Source organism: Platalea leucorodia (genome assembly GCF_965183815.1).
Source record: "Platalea leucorodia genome assembly, chromosome: 12".
Lineage (NCBI taxonomy): Eukaryota > Metazoa > Chordata > Aves > Pelecaniformes > Threskiornithidae > Platalea > Platalea leucorodia.
Genome location: NC_138834.1, coordinates 16,124,071 through 16,147,516, shown reverse-complemented (window position 1 = coordinate 16,147,516; position 23,446 = coordinate 16,124,071). Strand labels below are relative to the sequence as shown.

The 23,446-nt window shown below is 44.7% G+C and overlaps 2 protein-coding genes across 6 annotated transcripts in view; one reads left to right on the top strand and one right to left on the bottom strand.

Annotated features, from left to right (window-relative positions):
- EIF4ENIF1 (eukaryotic translation initiation factor 4E nuclear import factor 1) overlaps nt 1–16,225 on the top strand; it is a 22,565-nt gene extending 6,340 nt beyond the window's left edge. Inside the window, exons 6-19 of one of the 4 annotated variants that reach the window (XM_082324884.1) lie at nt 158–359; nt 1,581–1,756; nt 4,261–4,396; nt 4,738–4,917; nt 7,062–7,291; nt 8,696–8,764; nt 9,142–9,325; nt 9,809–9,888; nt 10,259–10,398; nt 10,573–10,660; nt 11,721–11,853; nt 13,038–13,382; nt 13,611–13,775; nt 14,327–16,225. In XM_082324884.1, coding sequence (XP_082181010.1) covers nt 158–359; nt 1,581–1,756; nt 4,261–4,396; nt 4,738–4,917; nt 7,062–7,291; nt 8,696–8,764; nt 9,142–9,325; nt 9,809–9,888; nt 10,259–10,398; nt 10,573–10,660; nt 11,721–11,853; nt 13,038–13,382; nt 13,611–13,775; nt 14,327–14,553 — 2,355 coding nt within the window. In that variant the 3' untranslated portion in view covers nt 14,554–16,225. Of the gene's footprint in view, nt 1–157; nt 360–1,580; nt 1,757–4,260; nt 4,397–4,737; nt 4,918–7,061; nt 7,292–8,692; nt 8,765–9,141; nt 9,326–9,808; nt 9,889–10,258; nt 10,399–10,572; nt 10,661–11,720; nt 11,854–13,037; nt 13,383–13,610; nt 13,776–14,326 lie in introns of all 4 variants that reach the window. The other 3 variants (XM_082324883.1, XM_082324885.1, XM_082324882.1) reach the window with 3 other exon arrangements.
- Nucleotides 15,893–23,446, bottom strand: DRG1 (developmentally regulated GTP binding protein 1). Of its 2 annotated transcripts, XM_082324886.1 has the most exons (10): nt 23,326–23,446; nt 23,039–23,162; nt 22,206–22,381; nt 21,726–21,795; nt 20,401–20,570; nt 19,524–19,654; nt 19,142–19,309; nt 18,028–18,150; nt 17,387–17,534; nt 15,893–16,107 (listed from the first exon to the last, which is right to left on the bottom strand). In XM_082324886.1, exons 1-9 carry the CDS (start codon nt 23,365–23,367, stop codon nt 17,435–17,437), a joined length of 1,104 nt encoding a protein of 367 aa, XP_082181012.1. In that variant the 5' UTR covers nt 23,368–23,446; the 3' UTR covers nt 15,893–16,107; nt 17,387–17,434. The 2 variants fall into 2 exon arrangements, with proteins under 2 accessions (XP_082181012.1, XP_082181013.1); XM_082324887.1 differs by lacking the exons at nt 15,893–16,107; nt 17,387–17,534 and adding an exon at nt 17,699–17,827.

Genomic DNA, 23,446 nt, shown 5'->3' with positions numbered 1-23,446 from the left:
TTAAAATTGAAAAGCTTACTAAGCATGCTGAGTGTGCATTTAAACCTTAAAAAAAAAAAAGGTGGGGAGTGTGAAAAGGTGGTCACTTGCTTGGAGGTGAGGGATGAATCTTATGAAACAGTGTTTAATGGCTAATGTTTTTAATATCCCACTTCAGAGGGAATTTGGTGACAGCAAACGTGTCTTTGGGGAGCGAAGAAGGAATGACTCTTACACTGAAGAGGAACCTGAGTGGTTCTCTGCTGGTCCTACAAGTCAGTCTGAGACCATTGAGCTCACAGGCTTTGATGATAAAATTTTGGAGGAAGATCACAAAGGGAGAAAACGTACAAGACGACGTACAGCCTCACTAAAAGAAGGTAATGGCAAATTTGACAAAAACTTCGCTTGTCTGCTAGCATGGCATGTTGCTGGATACAGAGGTGCTTGTTATAGATCCAGGCAGGTGTAAGGATTAATGCAGTTTATTAATCTTTAATCTTAAACTTGCATAGCTTTTGGTCGTCCTGAAGCACAAGATGTACGGCCCATGACTGGTCTTTCAGATTGCAAATACCTTTAAGTGATTAAATACTATTTTTCCAAAAGAAAGGCAGGACAGAGGCTGGAAAAGAAGCTTGCATGGATGCTGAATGATATCAGGAATTTGTAGGCTATTAAAAGCATTTTTTATGTCTTGCTGGTAGCTAAAGGCTTGGTTTAAGCTAAGCTAATGCTCTGAGGTACTTGAAAGATTTTTTTTTTTTTCCTTATAGTAATACTAGCATTAGGAACACTGATTTGGACGTAGAGCTGCCAGTAATACAGCTTTAAGCTGAATTTGAATGTTTGCAGTCATTGGACTTCCAAGTCTACCATTATTAATACCACTGCAAAAGCTATAGTATAAACTTCTCTGAGGCAAGAGAGATGACTTAATGCTAGAAATTCTGCAGGTGAACGACAAACCTGAAGAGTTCAGGTTTAGTTGTGTATTCACATAACTAAAACGTAGTATGGTTTCAAGCGTACGAGGTTTGCAGTCATGTCACAGCTTTTTTTGCAGCACCTATGCAAGCTTGGTAAGTCTTAATATGACACGTGCTTTGCTCCTGCTGGAGGAGCAATATTTGTCATGTTTTGACAATATTAAAGCTCATGTCAAGTACCAGCTTTCAGGGAGTCTGTTCTCTGGGCCGTCTAGGCAGAAAGCAGAAGCTGCCAAAGGATCCTTGGTGGGAACCCTGTTAACCTACTGTAACAGCTGCGTTGCTTGGTGTGACACATCTGCTCTGCTACGCGCACTTCCTGAGTTGATCAGGATGCAGTTGTTTACACGTGATTCAATGGCAATTCTTATTTCCTTGAAGGAGAGAGTCTTAATTACGGACTAGATCTCCACTAGAGTTTTAGCGGGCCCTAGTTTCTGTTGTGGCAGACTGCAGCCAGCACAATATAACTGATGAAGTGTCACGTAGGTGGCCAGATTACTTTGGTCCTGTGCTCCTAATTCCTAGGCAAATGCCCTGACTGTGAGGCACCGTTCCTACAGGAAATGGTCAAGTTCAGCAACTCGGCAATCACTCGATTTTCTTTTTAAGGCATAGAATGCAATGGTGGAGTGGCGGAAGAGGATGAAGTGCAAACTGTCCTTGCCAATGAAACTCCGGCAGATCAAGAAGTTCCCAGGGAAGCTGTTTTACAAGAACCAGCTCCAGGAGAGTTTGATTTCAATGAGTTCTTTAACTTGGATAAAAGTGTTCCTGGCCTGGCTTCGGTGAGTTTTTGGGGTTTTTTTAAGACTGGCTGTACTCATGAGAAGCGTTTTTGCTGCTGCTGCATTCAGTGAAAGCTAAAGCTTCTTGCTTTGTGAAAGTTGCTGTATCCCTGGGACTGGCTCCATCTCCAAAGAAAGTGTATGAGGCAAAGTAGCTGATTATTTTTAACTTCTTTTGATCATTACTTGCAAACTCAAAATCAGCATCCTGGATGGATCTTCTTTGGAAGCATTATAGATATGTTCAGAGAAGATTCACTGTACAAACTTAGTATAGCTGAAAACAACCTGTTGCAGCTAAGTCTGGGCATTGCAGCAAATGGATATTTTGTGCAAGCTTCCTGGAAGGCAGTAAGCCTGGAGACACCTGATGAATACTGTCTCTGTGATGTATAGTTGCATTGTTATCAATACCATAACGTGCCTGAAAGGATGTATGTCTGAGAGGGTTTGAATCTTTATTACTTAAACCTCTGTATAGTGGTTAATTCATTATTTAGAGCTATTACTACTGAGTTGGAAAAACAAACATAGCCTACTCCTTCAGTCAAAAGCCTGTTTAAGCAGTGTTACTGGTGTAACTATGGATGCTGTGTGTAGCCCAAGTCATAGTGGGATGCTGCTGATACCTAGAAGCTGGTAACAAGACTACGAAGATAACTGATAGTTGCACCGCATGTTTCTTCCAATAGTGGGTTTTTACCTCCAGCCATGATTTGATGGGGATTCTGGTACTTCTGTTGGCAACTCTTCAACACCTGGTCTCTGGAGGTGATAGTGGGTGGTTGGTGTTCACTGGTTTTAGTCTGAAAGCTGTAACTGGTCTGCTTTTTCCTCTTCGCCACAAGAAGGGGTAAGCAGGTCCAAGTACTGACTAAGCATGGGCCTAATTCATAAGCTGCTGATGTTTCTATTCTGACCTCTCCATCACCAGGAAGGAAAGCTATTCTTGACTATTCTAGATGGTATAACTGATTAGTAGATAGAATTTGAGTAAAAAGGCTTAGTGTTGTATAAAGGTAAATGTGTTTTAAAAAAAAAATCTTATTCTGATAGCAAAGAAACAGCTGATACATAGTCTAGAAATGTTAAGGTTTAAAAAAAATAGAATCCTGACCTAGTCTTTAATGTGGAAAAGCTGCTTGCATTAAAAAAGGTTCACCGTACAGTGGCAGTAATTCAACAAACACGTAGTGGAGAGTTTGTTCCCCCTATAGAAATGTAAATGATGTGTCTTTAGACTTGACAATCTGAGGTTCACCATATCTGCAAGATGGTGACTCCTTTTAAAAGCAGGGAATTCCCAAGTCACAAAATATCTGCTGCTGAAACTTTAGTGGGCAGATGTTGTTATTTGTCAAAACAGTGAGTTTCAGACTAGCCAGAGCATACCGTAATGTTCTCTTTTGTATTGGTGATGTCTGTGACAAGTGTTGCAGCAGACTTGTACATTTCCTGATCTAACTGTCTTCATTCTTCTAACATGTTAGATTCAAACAATTAAAACCAAATGGATCGATACTGTCTTGTTTTTGCTGTTGGAAATAGTGTTGAGTGCCCCTTGTCGCAGAGAGAACAGCTTTTCTGGCAGAAGGAAGCTGTTCTTACTTTTGTCTGCAAGTGTGGTGCTGCACGGTGAAACTGCGCCTGTGCCTATTGAGCAGGCCTTTAACTGGATGCTCTCTTGGAAGACAGGAAAAGCTTTCGTTTGAGTTAAATCTTCTAATGCACTGGTTTTGAAATACTTGTAATGATTAGCAAAGAAGTAAACAGTCGCTATAAACTGTAGTGACTTCTGACAGACTATGAAGTACTGCTCGGTGACGGTGGCCCTGCCTGCAGGGAAGGTGCTGGCTGCCAGTACTTTGCTGATGACAGAGTCGCTTGGCTTGAAGAAGGCAACCCGCTTAGTCCCGGAGCGGTTCAGCATGTGAAGTGCAAGCAAGCAGCCCTTACCTGCTGTCCTTCGCCCCCAGCCCTTGTGGGATGCTCACAAGTCAGAGTAGCCTTTGCGCTTCCTTGCAGGCACCGGCCTTGGCCGGTGCTGGAACTGAGCTGAATCACGGTTGCAGAAAATCCAACGGGTCGGAGTACTCCTGTACAGTGACAGGGACCAGCCTTGAGCCGCCCGCCTGTCACAATTACTAGTTGTTGTAACTTGTTTTAATTCTTGTGGCAAGTGCTTCTCAACTTTTTTGCACACCCACTTTAAAATGCTGTAGTTAATGGTCTCTGGATGCTCTGATTATGCTGTTTCAGTTATAGTTTTACTCTGAACAAATATTGGGTAAAAAAAAAAAAGTATGATGGGTTATGCTAACTGACTACACAAATGCTGCCATACTGGAAGGGGAAAAAAAGGCAGCTCAAAGTTTCTGAACTCCAGGAACAGCATCTAGTTGTCTGTAGCGGAAGAATCTTGGTTGCACAGTAAAGCTTCTCAAAAGCGTTGCTGATCTTGCTTCTGTTAAGATTATCTTATTTTTTTCCCCCCCATAATCTAGATGATAGAGGATGTGCTGGGGGAAGGTTCAGTGTCTGCCAGCAGGTTCAGCAGGTGGTTTTCTAATCCTAGTCGTTCGGGAAGTCGGTCAAGCAGCTTGAGATCTACACCACATGAGGAGCTGGAGAGGCTGGCAGGTAAGACTACAGGACAACACAGGGGGAGATAGCCTCCCTCCATATTCCTTCCTACGCATTCAATAAGAACATGGCAGATAAAGCTTTAGGATAGTGAATTCGCCCACAGTTTAAGCGCTTGACATTCTTTTGGAAGCTCTTAGAGTAAGCAGCTGTAAGTTCTTTTTTTTTTTTTATAAATGTTCTTGCCATGCTCCTGATGACTCTCCAGCTGATCTTGGGCAAGGGGTGTGAGGCATAACTTTTCAGTGACATATTGAAGTTGGTTACCAGTATATGTTCATCTTGAGACACTGGGTTGGTAAACTGATGTCGCAGTGCTCCTGGTTTTGCTGTTTCAGGTCTAGAGCAAGCCATTCTCTCCCCTGGCCAGAACTCTGGAAACTACTTTGCTCCCATTCCATTGGAAGACCACTCTGAAAACAAAGTGGACATCCTAGAAATGCTACAGAAAGCCAAAGTGGACTTAAAACCTCTTCTCTCAAGTCTTTCAGCCAACAAGGAAAAGCTTAGAGAGAGCAGTAAGTGCCTCTTCAGATATTGTCGAGTTCTTGTGATGCAGTATCTCAAGGCAAGAGGCTTGGTATTCTGGAAAGGTCAACTGCCAAGTCCAGGAGTAGGAAGCATTATAGGTTTACTTACACTACCGAAAACCCAATATGAATCAGATCTCAGTTGTGTCAATATCGTCACTGGTTCTTTTCATCCTAATCACAGGATGACATCAGGACTCTCAGACCGCTTTACTGGCGGTAATAATCACAAGTTAAGATGATGCAAGTCTTGATCTGAGTTTCCAGCTTTGTCTGTGGCATTTACATAGGTTTTTCGTACTGGAGACTGGTAATGTCAGCTCTGAAACTGTGGCATTTAACCTCTGGGTTTACAAAAAACTTAATGTAAGTCATTCTTGCAAGCGTCTATAATGGATCCCATTGATCCATTCAGTGTCAGTATCTAAAAAGATGAACAGTGGCTTGAGGATGTCAATTTTTTCAAGTGCATACTATAAACTTGAACTTCTCAAGACTGTTGCTAGCGCTTGAAGCACAGTGGTCTTCGCTCGCTGTTCAGTGCATTAATTAAATAATTAACATAGAGCTACGACGTAGGAACAGATTTGTCTTAATTATGCTAACTTGGCTAGAATCACGGGATTCCAGGGAGCGTAGCCTGTTAGAATTTCCTTTTGCTAGCATCAGCTGTTCTCAACAGAGTTCGGGGCTGGCTTTAAACTTAATGTTCAAGGGCACGTCCAAGTTAGAGATTTGCATGTTTGGGCCCATAGCATGCATGGAGGGTACAAAATGCACGTGTTCTTTGAAATCTTAACGTCTAATTCCAAACTCTTTGGCAAGCAGCATGTATTGCCATGTAAACTGGACTGAACAGAAAGTAATGCTCCTCTGGGATTTGTGTGAAGTAGCTAGGAAGGAAAGCATCCAAGCACTGCAAATATTCTTAAGCAGCCAGTCTGGGAGTAGGGAGTGTCAGCGAACACGGAGGAGTTTGTCTTAATTGGACTTAAATAGAACTACAGGTCTCTTCTGTGTTCTGCTTAGTCTGACTTTCCTACTACAAGCTTTTTAAACTTTGATCCTCACAAACCAAGGATGAAGGAACAAAAAAAATTGCGGGGAAGCTTCCATTCACTCGGAAGCACCTGATGCGGGTTCTGTATTCCCATAAAATGCTGTACAGTTCTTCAAGTGTTGTGGAGTTTTCAGGTCAATTCCTCTCCACCACCGTCATATTTTTCCTCATTGTTCCATGCTGCATGTCTGCATCGTTGTTTCTTTTCTCCACTTTCTTGCCCAAATTCCCAGTAAATCTTATTTCTTTGGGCCAGCGTCTGCTACAGCAATCCATGGCATGCTCCTGTCTCTTCTCTCTTTTCTCTTAAGGCGGCGTACCTTGTGATGTGTGTTAGCTGGTCCATAAAGCATGTCTAGCCTTGATGTCGGGCACTGATAGATATTCATATATGCATACACAGGAAAAAAGTATGGCTTAATAACAGTTGTACCTTATTCTGGTTATGCCAGGGAAGTCTTTCTATAGTGGCTTTAATTTCTGAGCAAAAAAAATCTACTTCAAACTTTATGCACACCAAGCTAAGTGTGTAACTCGGTCTCCAAAGTATCTAAATTTTCCAGGTATGTATTCTCTTTACTTAAAATAGCTTCAGGCAATTTGACGTAGCTTACACTGTGGCTGTAAGACCATCTGGTCTTCTGGAGTATAAGATAAATGGAAATTTATCTTATACATTTACTTATTTATCTTATAAATTTATATCTTATAAATTTACTAATAGAAAAAATAAAAATATTCTCTATTAAAAGCAGGTGAAGTTGTAAAATGTAGTAATGAGATGTGTTGCAGGATAAATGAAAGCTAGCGAGAGCTTATCCGTTGAAACCTAAACAGGTTCTTGTGGGGTCTCGCATGCCTGTGGTTGCGCATGGCGCTACTCCTAATTTAAATATTAGGATATCAGTCTAAGCACAGGTCAGACGTGGTTTGACACTAGTATGAATATCAGGAGAAGTTTTTGGCTGTTTCCTGTTTTCAAACAACTTGTGTTCAACACCTGCACAAGAATTGTTAGCTCGCTTGCCAACAGAGAACCGTGGTTTACCACTGTTTCTCCTGTATTTCTCAGCACATTCGGGAGTTGTACTTTCAGTGGAAGAAGTCGAAGCTGGGCTAAAAGGCCTGAAAGTGGATCAGGAGGGGAAAATTGCTACTCCATTTATGGCTGACCAAATGGAGGAAGCATTGAACGTGCCTGGCTCCAGACAGATCAAGAAAGATGGAGATATGACTGCGTTTAACAAACTAGTCAGCAGTATGAAGGCGAGTGGGACGCTACCTTCACAGCCCAAAGTCAATGTAAGTAGCAGAGCCCTGGCTCTTCTGAACCGTAAATGCATCTGTGCGAAGATGTGTGTTACGAACTGGAAACCCCTTACGCGACCCTTCTGATAACGTGTGAGCTTTGACTGGGTACAGCAGCATGGTATTAAACACAGGCTTATGTTTAGAGTATTGTTGCTTGGAGGGGAGAGTAAGGGAGGTGCTTTGGCCGCTTTTCCTAGCCAAAGTAACTGAAAGTGGGGCTTTTCTTAGTTCAGAGCCCACAGGGTTGATTTCACGTTTATTATAGAGGACATCTTGATTAGTGTCAGATTCTCCTACACTTGAACTCATCCTGTCTGACCCTTAACGGTTGGACTTGATGATCTTAAAGGTCTTTTCCAACCCAAATGATTCTATGATTCTATTTAATAAAAACAAATACAGCTGTAGAAAAGGTACTGTCTATATAACAGTATCATCAGTCCACTCTTTATGGAAGACTTGCTGTTAGTTCAATGGTTGCCTCAGTGCTGCACCTCTGTTAAAATGCTCGTGGTATGGGTACAATTAACGCTTACCTGAAGCTCGGATGTCTTGCTTTAGTGACTTTTGTTTTGATAGAGGTTTGTCAGTGCACAATCTAATATTTCAAACTTGCATTTTAAAATAACTTGCACTAAGATAAAGCTAAACTGAGTACTTGTTAGCTGAAAGATTAATATTCAACAACAGATGATACTAAGCTTTAGACTGGGAGAGATTGTAGTATGAAATTTCATCCTGCCACTAACTGCCTAAAGAGTATGCTTGACCCAGAAGCTATCAATAACTACTTCTGGCACCACAGAATACTTGTAACAACTGAGTTAGCATCCGTTAACAACGAAAGTATCTGTTTTTCCTGCTAAACTCTACCCAAGGACTCAGTCTCGTCCCACTTCACTAAAAGGTAGTGAAGAATGTAAATTTGGCCTGTGAGAGACTTGCAGACTGATTTCACACTTAAATCGAGACTTCCATTTCTGGCTGTCCCTCGACACTGACATGTAATTTTGATGCATAGAAGAATATCTTAAATAACTTCTCTAACATACGAATGCTTTTCAGTTTGTGCATAGTTTCAGTTGACCACTTGGCCCAATGTTCCATCTCCAGTTTACACAATTATATAAATTCATATTTTACTCAGACTTGAATAAGGCACATTGAACTACCTGTATGCGATCTAGCACTAGGCTTTTTCTTAGCTAGGGAAGATCTGTGAGCCAGCTCAGCCTTTGGCTTTGCTGGAATTTTATTTGGCTGATACATAAGCTGTGGTTCTAACAGACCAGGTGAAATTATTTCTGTCACTGAGACAAACGTGGTTTGTCTCTTAATGAGTCTGATGCTTGTTGTATCTGTGTCTACTTCATAATGTTTTCATTTTCTTAGCAGAGCCTTGAGAGCCACTTACTGTCGCCTCCAGAGATGCCAGGCCAGCCTCTATCAAAGAACATTCTGCAGGTACTTATTGGTGGGGGAGAGTACTTAAAATGGCATCCCCAACAGGAAAACAAAAATTATTTGAAAATAAGACATTTAAGGTAATTATGAGATCAGTAGTCAGAGATGACTCCCTATAGAGGGAAGAGAACTAGTCGCTAATTCAGTTTACTTAGAAATTTGTTTTGTCGTGCTATTTCCCATGAGTACAACTTGGAAAATGAGAAGCCTGGCTAAGTGCCTCATTCTAAGGGCAATCCCGAGGTGGTGTATCTAGCTGCACAAGTCCACCTTGTCTCTTTAACTTGCTGTAGGTAGCATAGCCTGTAGCGTAGTAAAACGAGCTCGTTTGTATAAATTGATCATACTCTGAACATTCTTTCATTACTTGTTCTTAGGAACTTCTTGGTCCACCCATTACCAGACCTGCTTCATCAAATGTCCTCAGTGGCCTGATAGGTGGCTTGGAACCCGCCGCCTCTTTACTGACACAGAGAGCTCCTTCTCCCCCTGCCCCCCCTGTGTTTCCAACCCGAGCTGCTTCTGCAGATTACCTGCGTCACAGAATATCTTCACCCATTGGTGAGACTGCTTGCAAAACAGTGTTTTTCTTTTTCATTACTTGAGTTTGTTTTAAAGAATGCGTTACAGAACGATAAAAACTTCCTGGCACTTGGTGGGCAACTAGGGCAGTGTCCGCCTCTTGAGTGCGAGGTGCCTTTTTACGTACTAGTCTCTAATGATAAATTAACCTCCGAAAAATGTAGATGTCTGACATCAACTAGGCAGCACAGTAAATTCTGGTGTGGAGTAATGTGCTCACCACTCCATAAGAAGCCGACCGTCAGGGACTGCTTGGCCGTTCGTATTGCAGGACACTACCAGTAGCCTCCCTGTGGCTCTCCAGCCCGGGGACAAGGAGAGGACATGGCTCTGTGTAGGCTTAAGGGGTGAGCTGGGAGTCTTCACAAGGAATCCCTGATTCACGTAGAATTGTTTAACTTGGGGGTTTATATTGAAAGAAGCTGTTAGTCCTTTTAAACACAACTGTTGCATTTCCTTTAGGTTTCGGCCAAGGTTCTCAGCCATTGCTTGGTGATCCGTTTCCAGGTGTAAGGAAGCCCATGAGTCCGGTTGCCGCACAGGTTAGGTGAAATGCTTTTTGCTTGACGTGTATTCATCCCTTTATATTGTGTGGTCTAGAACTAACTGGTGGAAACGCATACTCAGCTGGTGCATTCCGATGTTTATGCCTAATTAAGTTCACTCTGAGTGTGAGGATGCAAAGTCTAATTTAGCGCAGTCTCAAAACCTCGCTGCAATTGGACCCATCTTAGAGTACCTGAAGTACAAGACTTTTTGAAGCTTTTATTGTCTGTCAATAAAACAGATGGCTGTTGGTGGGCAGACACTTTGTGAAGGCGTTAGTAGCTATAGCAGTAAATCGTCAGTATCTTAAACACCCAACCAAATACAGGCTTTGATTTGTGTGTGTTTTATACAACTCTACTCCAGATGAGTCCCCTGGAAATACAGCAAGCTGCGTTAGAGGGACTAGCATTACCGCACGACTTAGCCATACAGGCAGCAAACTTCTACCAGCATGGCTTTGGTAAACCGCAAATGGACAAAAGCCGAGATGGCTACAGAAACAGGTGAGTATCTGACTGCAAAATTTAAGGGGTACGCTGTCAACTGATTTTTAATGTGAGTATTTTGTTTCACTAGGTGTTAGTACTAGGGACTCGAGTTTGCATGGGTTCTTGGCAACCCTGCCTTCTGTTCTGTGCCAAGAGCAGAGCTGCACCTTACTAATTGCTGTCTGTTAGCAGGCAGCAGCGAGTGACTAAATCGCCTGCGCCAGGACACAGAGGGAATGCGTCTTCTCCAGCCCCTACAGCATCCATTACCAGCATGGTCAGTACCTAACGCATCGTGATGGTGGCGAGAGCTGTGAAAGTGCCCGCAGTAACTAGATTACAGCGATTGTAATTGATGGGAGAAAGGGGGCCAGAGAGGAGTGAATCGTATTCATGTTGTATCGGTGGCCACGTGGTACAAGAATGAGTTATACTTCATGCTTAATGTCTTCGCTTTGGAAAACAGCCTTTTCTGACCACTGTCTTATCTAAGACTGAAGAAGCACCGTTAACATTACCTTAACCAGGTCTTCTGAAACCAAAGGAAGATAACTGTGAAAACTCAGGCCCTCGTATTTTGGTACTTAAGTTTTCAGAAGAGAAGCGCTGAAAGCCATTAGCCACTTTAGAGAACTCTGGTCTCCGGGTATGAAGTGACTAACTGAGGTGTCTGCAGGTTGAAATATTACCTAGGAGCTTCAGGGTCACTTTGAAAATAACGAAGTCTCAAAGCTGTTGCCTCACTGCCTTCAGTACTATGCAGAACATTGCTTTGATCTAAATTTTCCAATTAGTCAGTCAGTATGTGCTTGCAGCTCAGGACGAACAGAGCCTACCAGCTGCTAGTCAAACAAGCCCTTTTGTTTGTATACCAAATGAGTGCCTTCTGCAGATGCTGTGTAACTTTGGGGGGGAAAATACGAGCGAGGCACTGGTTTTCTGCAGATCCGTTAGCCCTGAGCTGGTACGGGTAAGGCAGCCCTGTAGGAACTCCTGTTGAGCTGCTGCTCTGAACCAAGAGCAAAGAGGAAATGGCTGTAACTTAAAATACAGCTCATCTATTTTGTTTCAAGCCTGTTAGGGTACATTTAACTTTGAGAGCATTTACTGGTTTTAATAATGGTATCAGACTTCTGCAAAAGCTGAAGAGAAGTGCTTAAACTATAGAATAAAGCTGTGGAATGAGGTGAAGTAAGATGATGGGCGCAGAGTGGCTGATTCAGAAGAGCTGTAAATGGAATGGGTGTGCTAGGATTGGTGTCCACCCACAACTGAGAGAGTGTGGCCTAGCTAGTGAGCGCTGAGTAAGGCGTTGCTTCTTGCTCTGTTCTCCGCAGCTGTCTCCTTCCTTTACACCTACCTCGGTGATTCGCAAGATGTACGAGAGCAAGGAAAAAAGCAAAGAGGAGCCAGTTTCTGGGAAAATGAAAGTCAGTGATGGTAAAGACGAAAATCAGAGGCCAAATGAAGGTATTGTAATGGCTTTAAAAATCACACAAGCAAAAGAGATTTGGAATAGAATCCAAGAGCTTCAGCACATAATATGCCCAGGCTAACTTGAGACGTTCCTGACTTGTGGAGATGAGGAGGGTGTAGAAATGAGCCTATGATAAGAGGAAGGGTTAGAGCCACGGAGGGGATGCATTTCCAAGTGCGGTCTTCCAGCAGTGTTGGGTTTAAATCCATTTTGTTCTTATCTGTCAGTTTGTGAGCAATGGTGGCACTAAGAGGCCTGGACCAAAACTGTTTCTTTGCAACTGGTCTTGATGAAGCAGCATATTAACAATAACGCCTCCGTATCTCTCCACACCAGTAATTGAATACAAACAACTTACAGCTCTCTCGAGATGTCTTAACTGAACAGTCAAAGCTGAGACCAATTAAGCTCTTAGTGTAGCAGATCAAGGAAGCTTTTTGTCACCCTAACTGATGTAAGTGGCTATTAAAAGGCCCGATACCGCTTGCCTGACCCATAAGACTAACGTGCCTAACTGCCATGACATCGTACTGCGGTGCTGGTAACTGCAGAAGTAGCTTGCAGTTCCTATTACACAGCTGACTTTCTTCCTTTTAGCACTCAACCATTACTGCTACCTCAACTGGTAGCAGGCGACTCTTAAGATATTTTAGGCCTTGTCTAACTGATCTGTATGGTCTGTGGAAATAGCTTCTTGAGGTGCTTTAGCGTTCCAGATCTTGCTAAGCAGATGTCAGACATAAAGGCTGCTGCTAACCCCCAGACACATCTAAACGGGAAAACCACTTTGGGCTAGATTCCTGGCACAACTCCAAATTACGATCTTGTCTAGGGAGGATCCCTTGTGCCGCCTGTCTCCTTTGGGACTGAGTCGCCCATGCTGCCAGTTCAAAATTTCTGAGGAGGAGGAAAAATAAGAACTAAAGGTGGAGTTACTGCTGATTCTGACCTAATTTAAACTTGCTGCCAAGGGATTTCTGTGGAACATGTTCTTCCTCATTACTGTTTTGAAATAATTTTGCCAAAAGTGTCCAGGAAGGACAGATGCTTGCTATTAAATACGTATGACTAAAGCTCAGCTAGTCCTGGAATCTAGCTATCAAATCCAGTTGTTAGCTTGAATTTTCATTAGATGTAATCTCTAGCTGTGGACTATAATAGCTGTATTCAATTCTAGCTACAGATAACCTACTGTCTAGTTCTGTGGAGAATGCAGATCAAGAACCTTTACCCACCTTAGGTACCAAACTACCCGCACTGCAGCGCTCTGCATGTTCCACACCTCTTACCCAAGCAAACCGTTGCACCAAAGAGCAAGACTACAGGCCTAAATCTACTGGTAGAAAGACTCCTACAATGGCCTCCCCAGTACCAGGAGGCCCCTTTCTTCGCCCCGTTCATCAAGTACCCCTTGTTCCCCATGTACCGATTGTACGACCTGCTCATCAACTGCACCCAGGACTGGTCCAGAGAATGCTGGCGCAGGGGGTCCATCCGCAACATCTTCCTCTGCTGCAAGCAGGTAATCCATCCTTCGTTCTTCCCTTAGGTGAATGCGTGTTCTCTGTAAGACTGCCTTTGTGTTAGGAACAGCACAAACTGATACTCGCTGCTGGTAATGTTTATTATGTTGAAACTTACCTTTAAAACCAGGCAATAGATTCCAACCCATCTAAGCGTAAGGAACTTGAAGCAAAACAAATGTTTATATGCTTATTAGGTAAGAAGTTTCCTCGCTCTTGTTCAACAGGTATGCTTCCTCCTGGAGTGGACCTGTCTCACTTGCAGGGAATATCTGCTCCCATCCTTGGCCAACCTTTTTATCCACTACCAACAGCCAGCCATCACATCTTAAATCCACGCTCCGGGACCCCTTTGCAGCTCGCAATGATGCAACAGCAACTACAACGATCAGGTAGGCTAAAAGATAAAACAGGGTGTGAGTCTTGGAACACTGAGTAGCCTGCTCCAGGTACTGTACTCGTTGGCCTGTTTCTGTGTGCTGTGCTACTGGGAAGCGACTTTGGTAATTTAGGTATTGGTAATCACTAACCCCGTGTGGGTGTCGGAGCAGTTCTGGCCACTGCAGGCTCTCTTATGCCAGAGGAAAGCCCAAGGGAAGCATTCCGTTTCAAGGCGTACGTTGCTGTTGACAGATCTGCCCCTCGCAGCGTGGGTGCGGTCTTCCCCTCCCTGCGGGGTGAGGGCCCACCCACCCCCCTCAAATCGAATCCTGTTTGATGCTGGTCTTCCAGCTAAAACCTGCATGATGCTGTGTCCAGAACTGGCAGTGCCCGGCAGTTTATGGGAGTGCTAACGAGAGTAAACGTCGGGCCTGGATTTCCCAGGGCGGATGGAATGAGTACAGGCCCGTTTGGCTCCCGCGCCTCATCAGGCGATTGCTCTGGGCAGATCTCGGTGTCAGGTGAAGCAGTCCTGCCCCTCTAACAGCTTTGCATTTCACAGGCACCGGAGCCCAGGGATCGCCCGCTGGTGCGCAGACCACCCCTCAGAACGTGCTGTCTCGGACTGGATTATCCCACGGGCACGCGCAGCTCGAGCATCGCCCCAGCCAGAGGAGCGGCTCTCCCATTGGCCTTGCAAAATGGTTTGGTTCGGATGTCTTGCAGCAGCCTCTCCCCTCCATGCCATCCAAAGTCATCAGTGTGGATGAACTGGAATACCGGCAGTGAACAGTGACCACTGGGTGGGACACTTGTGGTTCTTTAGACTGGATAAAAATGTCCATAGTCAGGACTTCACCTCTGTTTGTTTTTTGGGGCTTTTATTTTTAGCAATCTGTGCAAAATTTCTTTTTGAGAGACTAAAGCACATGGCACCTGTCCTGGTCTCATGTCTGCATCAAGACTAAAGGATCCCTTATGGCTTGAATAGTGAAGCCTGAAGAAATTTAGATGCAAGACAAAGCCAGTTTAATCCTGGAAGTGTCTATTTTTTGTTTTTGTACAATATGTGAATGAAGTGCTGATATTCTCTAGTGTAGAGGTAGCAGCTATGGATTCCTCCTGCAGAAAACTAAATGTATAGACCCTTGTGTACAGACTTGTGTATAAACAATCTTTTGTATATATACACATAGAATAGCTTTTTTGAATCTATACAGCTGTACATAAGAGTAGCTGACAACAGTTGAGCTTTAGTTGTGCCTATGGTTTGGGTCTTTCTCCATTGTACACGTGGGACTTTCTTTAAGATTAAAGTTGCATATCCTAAGTGTGAGTGAACAGGATAAAGTTGCTTTGCCTTTTCTTGCTGCTCATCTCCTCTAGGTCTCCCTCTCACATTCTGTCACGTACTGTGCACTCAGTGTAGCTAAAGCGTCAAAGTAAAAAGCCCGCGTCTTGCTGTCTGTGTAACGAAGGGCTGATTCCCTCTGCGTGTGACTTGCCATCGACTGAGAGAATTGTTCAGTCCTCAAGCAGCCTTGAGGACGGGACCTGGTACAGTAACGATAAAGCCAGATCTTCAGTCTGCCACCGGCAAAGAGGCTGTAGGTACCTACTGGTCGTAGCTCCTTCAAGAGGGCTGGTGCTGGTCCTTGTTCAGCTGCAGTATTTTCCTTGTTTTAATCTTTTTCAAGCCAATTACTTAAAGGTCATCAAAATGGAGCCTTTAAATCCTCGCCCTTCGACTCCTCAGTCGTAGCTGGGGTATGTTCTGTGCTGCCTTCGGCTCTATTTATAGAAGGGAGGCCCGAGAACTGTCCCAACCCTGGTGTGCATCTGCCGATGCACTTACTGTGAAACTTGCCTTTGGAGTCTTGTGCTGTGGCTTGAAAGGGGGAGGATGGGGTCGTTTTGTGATCTCGCTGTGTATATTTGGTTTTAAAATAGTATGTTCCTTTTAAGCCTGTTTCACTTTCCTGAACAGCTAAGTGTTCTCTTCCATCCTTCTACTGCATGGTTCCTCACTTCGCTTTCCCACCTGTGCCGAGTCTAGTACTGCTGTCATGTCCTCTACCTAGCGTAGGCCATTGTGCTCTTTTAAAAAAAGGTGAAAGCAAAGCCAGAATTCTCACGGACTTGCTCTTTCTTAGGTCTCACTGAATGCAAAACCAGCAGCAGAAAAAAAAAAAACCACAAATCACTTGACTGTATTATAACAATTGCCAGCATGCTGTGGTGGGTTTGTTTCAGTCCAGCAGAGACGATGTTGTACAGAAATAGCAAGGTGCAATCTCCAGTGTGGAATCTGTTGGGGGTCACCCGTACTTCTAGTGGTTGTTCCTAAAACAATCGGTGTAAAACATGCAATCACCAGCTTGTCCTTGTAAGATTGTTTTCATACTTTTTTAACTTGACACTTTCCCAGTAACATTCTGTAAATAAAGTTGATTCTACCAGCTGTCTGTATCAACTGCTCTTGAACTCAACTATAGCGTCAGTCCATTGATTAATTTTTAGCATTGTTCTTGCGTGTAAGCTAAAACCACAGTTTGAGGTGAGCCTGCAGAAAGTTCCACTTGTACCTTCCACCTGGGGGAGAGGAACGGTCTGCTCTGAAGGTACCTGGCCTCACTGAAGACTGAAGAAATGGAATTGTGGCATTTCAGTGTCTTTGCAGCCATGGTTAAGCGTAAGGCCTGAGACTGCAGTGCAGCAGGGGGACTGCCGAAGCTAACCAGCTCTAAAGACAGGGGGAGCGATGGTCACTGGGCACAGCTTCCCCTCTCCCCTGCAGCTGACCCCCACGCAGCTGCAGCATTCACCTCAGGAGGTGGGGATCTACTGCTAAGCTTAGAAAATGTGTTTGAGAAAATGCCTTCTTCCCAGGCGGAGTAGCAACCACTGCTGCAAGGACTTAGTGCTTGAACGGGTGGCTGAAGCTGCTGTACTTCTCCTATGTGCATAGGAGAGAGCATTTCTGACGCATTTGAGTGAACTCCCGCTTCCCAAATGCTAGAGGCTAATGCATTTGATAAGCTTTTTGCTCATCTTGGAGCTCTAACTTTATTCATTTCTATTAAAAAGCTTCTGGAGCAGCCTGCTTCTCTTGTGCAACTTATTTGACTTCTCTAAACTAAGCAGGAAATCCTTTTAAGAAAACTCAAAAACTTCCCGTCGCTAACCCAGTGAAACATCCAGTTTACTTCCCTGGTATAAACAACTGGAGCAGAACCCACCACCTTTTCCCCAACTGCGGGGCTATTAATAGCTTTGAGATGTTCAAACAAGAACGTTTCAGATTAAGGCAGCCAGAGCCAGCACTGTGTGTCCTCTAGCGCTGTTTCACAAGATAGGGTTCTCCGGCCTCTGCTCTTCATGTTTTGTTCTAATTTAGAACAAAATAATTCCTTTTTTCCAATTTGGAAAGACATCCCAGGCATCAGAGCTTCCTTGTCAGATTTTGCCTCCCTTAACAGGAGTTTCTCGCCTGCAGGTTCTGCCCAGCGGGGACCCTGCAGCACAGGCTGGCCAGGACCACCAGCTCTACCACGCAGTAAGGGACTACCGTTAGAGCCCCCCACCCCTTTTTGCTAGAAATGGCCTGTTCTGTGCCACTTACAGCTAATGACAAGTTTCAGGCACAGTGGCAAACGGTGTCAAAACAACTTTATTTCTTCACAATCTGAATAACATCCTCATCTTCAAGAGTATGGTCTTTACCAACTTTTTGAGGGTTGTGTTTAACAGATGAACCCCAGACCAGTGCACTGAAAGGAGAAGAAAAATCAGATGTAAAAGGCTTAGAAGTATAATATGCAAACAGCAGAACAGCAGCTATTTCTGTCACAAAGCTAATACAGAAAGCAATGTGCTTAAGAGCTATTTTTATTCTCCTGCAAGTACCTGGATGAGCGGTCTGTGTGAACCAGAGCACAAGCAGATCAAAACAAAGCATGAAGTCACCCAAAATACTTGCGCATACAGGACATGGGCCCGTAATGCTGCATCTAGCGCTGCTTTCAAATATAAAGAAAAACATTTTCCCCATAGAGGAAATTTTCTAGGAAAGAGCATAGGAACATCAAATATAGTCATTTAAGTATTAGGTTTAGTTGTCAGAGAGATCTATTCCATTCAACATTAAAAAAAAAAAATATCAAACCCTGTTTTCCCTTCTAGTTTACAAGAGAATGAAAAAATATACCAGGAAGCAGATTATTTTCTATTCTCTATAAATTATTCTTTTACAGTAATACTTACTATTTAAAGTCTTTAATGAGATTTTTGTGGATCTTCATGCAAAAGTCCTCCACTGTGGTCTTGCAGTAAGGTAGTACCACAGGAGAGGTGTAGTCTGGGAGCTGCCCTTTAGGTTTGGTGTAGCTGTAACGCAGATGGAACAGTCCGTCAATACCAAGACCTCTTCTCTTTCAGCCCATCGTGGCATTTCATAGGTTATTCGCACTGTCATCCTAGGCGCTTGTGCCCAGTCCCACTATTTCAGTGGTGACAGCAGGTATTCTGTGAATTGTTTGGTGTTCTTAAGCTGAAAAGGCATCTGGGCAGCCTGCGGCTGCAGCGGGTTCTCCCCTGTAACTGCCAAGGTTTATCCCTAGTGAGCTTCCTGCTGTCGCTTAAAAGAAGATGGAACAGGAATAGTTGATGGAAAAGAACGTCTACGCTATTATGGTTCTGATTTGTGGGTTTTTTCTGTGAAAAACTCAGCATATATTAGGAAAAAAACCTGACAAAGTCTAGAGCCCAGACACCTAGACGTACTAAATCCCTTCTTAGAACAGATTTTATATTGTCGCAAGACGACAGATGATACACATTTAAAAGACTACAATTACTGCATTATGAGTATTAGTAGATTCATCCATAAATTCGTCCAAAGAAATGCATTAGTAGTATGAGGTAAACCTGTAAGAATCGATAGTAAAAATATCTGAAAGGCTAGATGAAGAACTAAATTGGATCTGTTAAGAGAGCTGAACACGTCACTCATGCCAGACTGAAAAGAGGTACCTGTGAAATTCGTAACTTTGCACTAAATTTGACCAAAAGCCCGTGTTTTCAGAAATTTTTTAAAACTTATTTTGGACGTGATTTCACAAGGTCCTCGTTTAATTTCCCTACAAGAAGTTCAAAACACAGCACTTGTGACTGTTAGGAAACCCTGTCCATCCCACGGCAGACAAGAGGAGCACCATCTCTGATTTACAGATTAAATGTACTTCAGTGACAAAAGACATCATCATTTGAAAGCTATAGAGTTCTAGGCTAGTAGAAAACCATTATAAAATAATCGTTCATCCATTCTGCAGTCTCAGCTTTACGCTTAACTCCACCAAAGGCAACGACTGGGACTCACATTCGTACGAGCTTCAAGTAGTCCCAAATCTTCTCCAGCAGATCATCAAAGTTCCAGCGATGATGAGCAGATATTGGTACACAGTGGGGTACTTTGTAAATAATATCTAGTTCCTCGATGGAAATCTGGTCGATTTTATTTAGGACGTAAATGCACGGGATGTAAACCCTGCAAAGAGAAGGAAATACCGTTACAGCAGCCTAGCAGCAAGACACTGCTACCTCCGAAAAGGCTTCGTTTCTTAAAAGGACGGTGGGGTGCTAAACAGCACCTGTTGAGACCACGCTGCTAACTTAGCTTCTGTGGGCAGCAAACCTCGGAGGCGATTCTTTTCCTTGGAATATAAATTGCAAGTATGCCAAACCCAGGGTCCCAACAGTACCTGTTCCCCTCAACAACGTCAATCAGGTCATCAGCAGTGGCGTCGCTGCGCAGTGTGACATCGGCATTGTGAATTTTATACTCTGCTAAGATGCTCTTCACTGTTTCAGTATCCAGCTCGCTCTGAGGACACTGAACATAGACACAGTATTAAGGAAGGGAAGAGTTCACAGTCAAATCAAGTATTATAATTAATAATGCTATCACCAAGCAATCGCTGCACATAGATTGCTACAAATAATTGCTGCGTTTTAAGTTATTGGACTTGACTATGATTTTACCATAGCAAGCAACAGAAGAGGGAAAAAAGATTTAAATCCTAACAGCTTTATTTATCTTAATGCCCCACTGACAGCTGCAATCAGACGTTGCAGAAGTAGTGTTTCCTGTCAACCTGGGACCGGTTGCAATACAAACCCACGTATCTACTAGCTCAGTGCCCAGACAACTGCAAGTTAGGTACCCAGATCCCAGAGCAGAGCTCTGGCTTTTGGTACCTCTGGCTATTTCTACGGTTTTAAAGATTCAGTGGGAAATGGGAAAGGAGGAGTAGTCCAGGTTGCAAGGCCTGGAACTCTGAGCAATCTTCTCCAGAAGAATGCTGCAGCCGCCAAGCGAGAGGCAGCCTTTGCACACTCCCCTTTGGGCCTCGCAACTTGTAACTGCTGGAAAGCAACCAAGCCTCTGACTCAGGGCTGGGGAGGCGGTCGGGCTCCTCGGGCCGGTATGGCTGGCCTCCAAGAAAAGGAACCGATACAGCAGTTCAGCTTCTGAAGAAGTTACAGCACAGGAATGGTCCCAGGCACACCATTAACTGCAAATGCCTCTTTCTTCAAGCAATTTTTTTTTATTTTGGTTAAAGAAAACTTCCAACTTACTGTGGCTGTAAGGTTAATGCCTCCTTTATCCTTTTTTTTAAAGCCAATATTGGGGGGCTTACTATTCAGACGAATTCCAAATCCCTCCAGTTCATTCTCAATGATTTTCTTGTGACCAAGGGGTTTCAGCACATCCAGAACAATCAGAATGAGATTACAGGTTCGAGCAACTAAGAGTCAGAAAAAGAAAGTCATCTCTCAAAAAAGTACACTCACACAATCCGAGACAAAACAAGACAAAATATGGCTCAGTGGACTTGATGACAATATCAGCAATAGCGTGGCCAGCAGGACCGGGGCAGTGACCGTCCCCCTGCGCTGGGCACTGGTGAGGCCGCCCCTCGAATGCTGTGCTCAGCGCTGGGCCCCGCACCCCAAGGCGGCCATGGAGGGGCTGGAGCGTGGCCAGAGCAGGGCAGCGAGGCTGGGGCAGGGGCTGGAGCACAAGGCTGGGGAGGAGCGGCTGGGGGAGCTGGGGGGGCTCAGCCTGGAGAAGAGGAGGCTGAGGGGAGCCCTCATCGCTCTCTGCAACGGCCTGAAAGGAGGCTGGAGCCAGGGAGGTCGGTCTCTTCTCCCCAGGAACAAGTGACAGGATGAGAGGAAACAGCCTCGAGTTGCACCAGGGCAGGTTTAGACTGGATATTAGGAATAATTTCTTCACCAGAAGGGTTATCAAGCATTGGAACAGGCTGCCCAGGGAAGGGGTTGTGTCCCCATCCCTGGAGGTATTTAAAAGACGGGTGGATGTGGTGCTTAGGGACATGGTTTAGTGGTGGGCTTCGCAGTGCTAGGTCAACAGTTGGACTTGATGATCTTAAAGGTCTTTGCCAACCAAACCGGTTCTATGATTCTGTATTAAACCCCTGAAGGCCAGTACATTGCTTATTTTTAAATTCCAGTACAAGACTGAAGTTTGTAGTGCTGGCCAAGCATCACTGATTGATAGACAAATCTTTACATGCTGTAAGAATCACAGAGGCTGGAAAAATCTTCCTTCCTGTCTACATTCAGAGCCCAGAATGACGACAATAAGTAGCTAAAGAAATGAAGACAGCAGCCTTGTTTAATATGGGATCACATCTGCCTTCAAAACCGGTAACATACTTCCACTGGTAATATACTTTCACAAACTCAGCAAATGCATAAAGCCAGAAGTGAAAACAGAACGAAATAAAAATGGCTACTGCTTCACATCAGGCAGCTCAATTCCAGCACACCATTCAGCTCTGTGAAGACATCAGACATGGTGATTCAACCCCGCATTCTCATAAGCTGTACTAACCGAACCAGTGATAGGGTGCTGCCTCCAGCTCTCATATACTCACCTGCAATGACTTGCCGTCCTCTGCCTTTACCGTCCTTGGCACCTTCAATAATTCCTGGGAGATCCAGTAGCTAGTTGTTCAGAGGAAGGAAAGTAACTCATGAGAAAAATATTTCTCTTCACGGAGAAAATAAACCCTACTTTTACCTTTCTCCTAAACCAGCTGGCTCTACGGCAAATCTGAACAGAATACAGCAAAATTGTTTCCCCTTTGATTCTTATATATTGCATTATCCCTGGTGCCCCATTAGTACAATGGAACAGGTCATCTCACACAGAATATGAGAACTACCACAGGAACTTCTCCCCAGAGCAAAGAGAGAAGCGGGGTAAAATTAGTACCTCACGGAAACATTTCCAATGTATTCTCAAGCACTTCTACATGTTCCTTCTAACCTGCTAATGTCAGGCCAGACCATTCAGCCGTAACACCACTGCCTCTACATACGCAAACTTACCCTCACAGACACAAAGATCTCACCTGTATCTTTGCTCCTTTGTATCTAATGACTCCAGGCACAGTAGTCAGTGTAGTGAATTCATACGCTGCCACTTCAGAGTAGACACCAGCAAGATTACTTAGAAGAGTAGATTTCCCCACTGATGGAAAACCCACAAACCCAATTCGGGCATCACCTGTCTTTGCAACATCAAAACCTGCACATAAGGAGCAAAAATATTCGTTTAAAGATCGATATTTCCTATCCGCTAAGGTTCTGGACTGCAGTCCCACTATTACTTTCAATACTGCCTCAGTGAAAGCCAGGGAAGCTTCCCTAACAAGGCGGATGAGAGTATGAAACAGAGAGTTCACGATCTGTATTGCCTTGCGCCGCTTCGTGCAACCCTCTATGGCATGTACCTGTCAATAAAGTGTAGGCTGCAAGGCTTCCCAGTGGGCTAGGCTTGGCTTGGGTGTAGGTGAAGCATTCCCTTTAAGCACTGCAGCTTACACAATTCACACCTTTATATATAAAAATCGGTGCCTGCCGCAAGATGTTCCTTCATGTAAAACCCCGAAGACTTTTGAAAATACAAGATTATATTAGCCAAAACGCACAAGTCGTTTCATTCACGATTCAACAAGGGCTCCACCCCAAAGCCCTAGAAAGGACCGCAAACCGCGGCGAAGGTCCTGTCTGGGAGGGACAAGAGGGAGAGAAGGCGGCTGCTCGCGTTTATTCAGCGGGCAGTCTGTAACGATTTAAGCCACCAAGAGCCACCCCCGTTAGAGCGATGTCCGCCACACACCCCGCACCTCAGCAGGGAGGAGCGGCCACTCCTGCAGAGGGGCCCTCCCGCCGAACCACGCACCTTCCCCGGGGCCGCCGCCGCCGCCTCCCTTGGGGGTGATGAGCTCCCGGCGTAGCTTGGCCAAGCGGGCCTTCAGCAGCCCCAGGTGGTGAGCCGTGGCCTTGTTCTTCTGCGTCCGGGCCATCTGCAAGAGCGCGGAACCGAGGACTCACCACCGGGAGAGGCTCCGCCGGGCCCCGCGCGCCGGCAGGGCCCTGTCACCCCCTCACAGAGCGGCGCCGCGGCCGCCCCGTCCAGCGCTTCGTGCCTGGCCCGCCCCCGCCCGGGGAAGAAGGCCGACGCGTTACCTCAGCCTCGATCTCCGCGATCTTCGCCAGCGTGCCGCTCATCTCGGCGGCAGCTCCCGGCCCCGGCCGGCCGCCCCCACAGCAGCACCGCCGCCCCTCCGCAGGCCCGGCCCGGCCCCGG

Coding starts and splice junctions, on each gene's coding strand:
- DRG1 (XM_082324886.1), bottom strand. CDS start 23,367: ATGAGCGGCACGCTGGCGAAGATCGCGGAGATCGAGGCTGAG. Junction 23,163..23,325: donor TCGCGGAGATCGAGGCTGAG/GTAACGCGTCGG, acceptor GCGCTCTTGCAG/ATGGCCCGGACGCAGAAGAA. Junction 19,655..20,400: donor GCATTAACCTTACAGCCACA/GTAAGTTGGAAG, acceptor GTCTATGTTCAG/TGTCCTCAGAGCGAGCTGGA.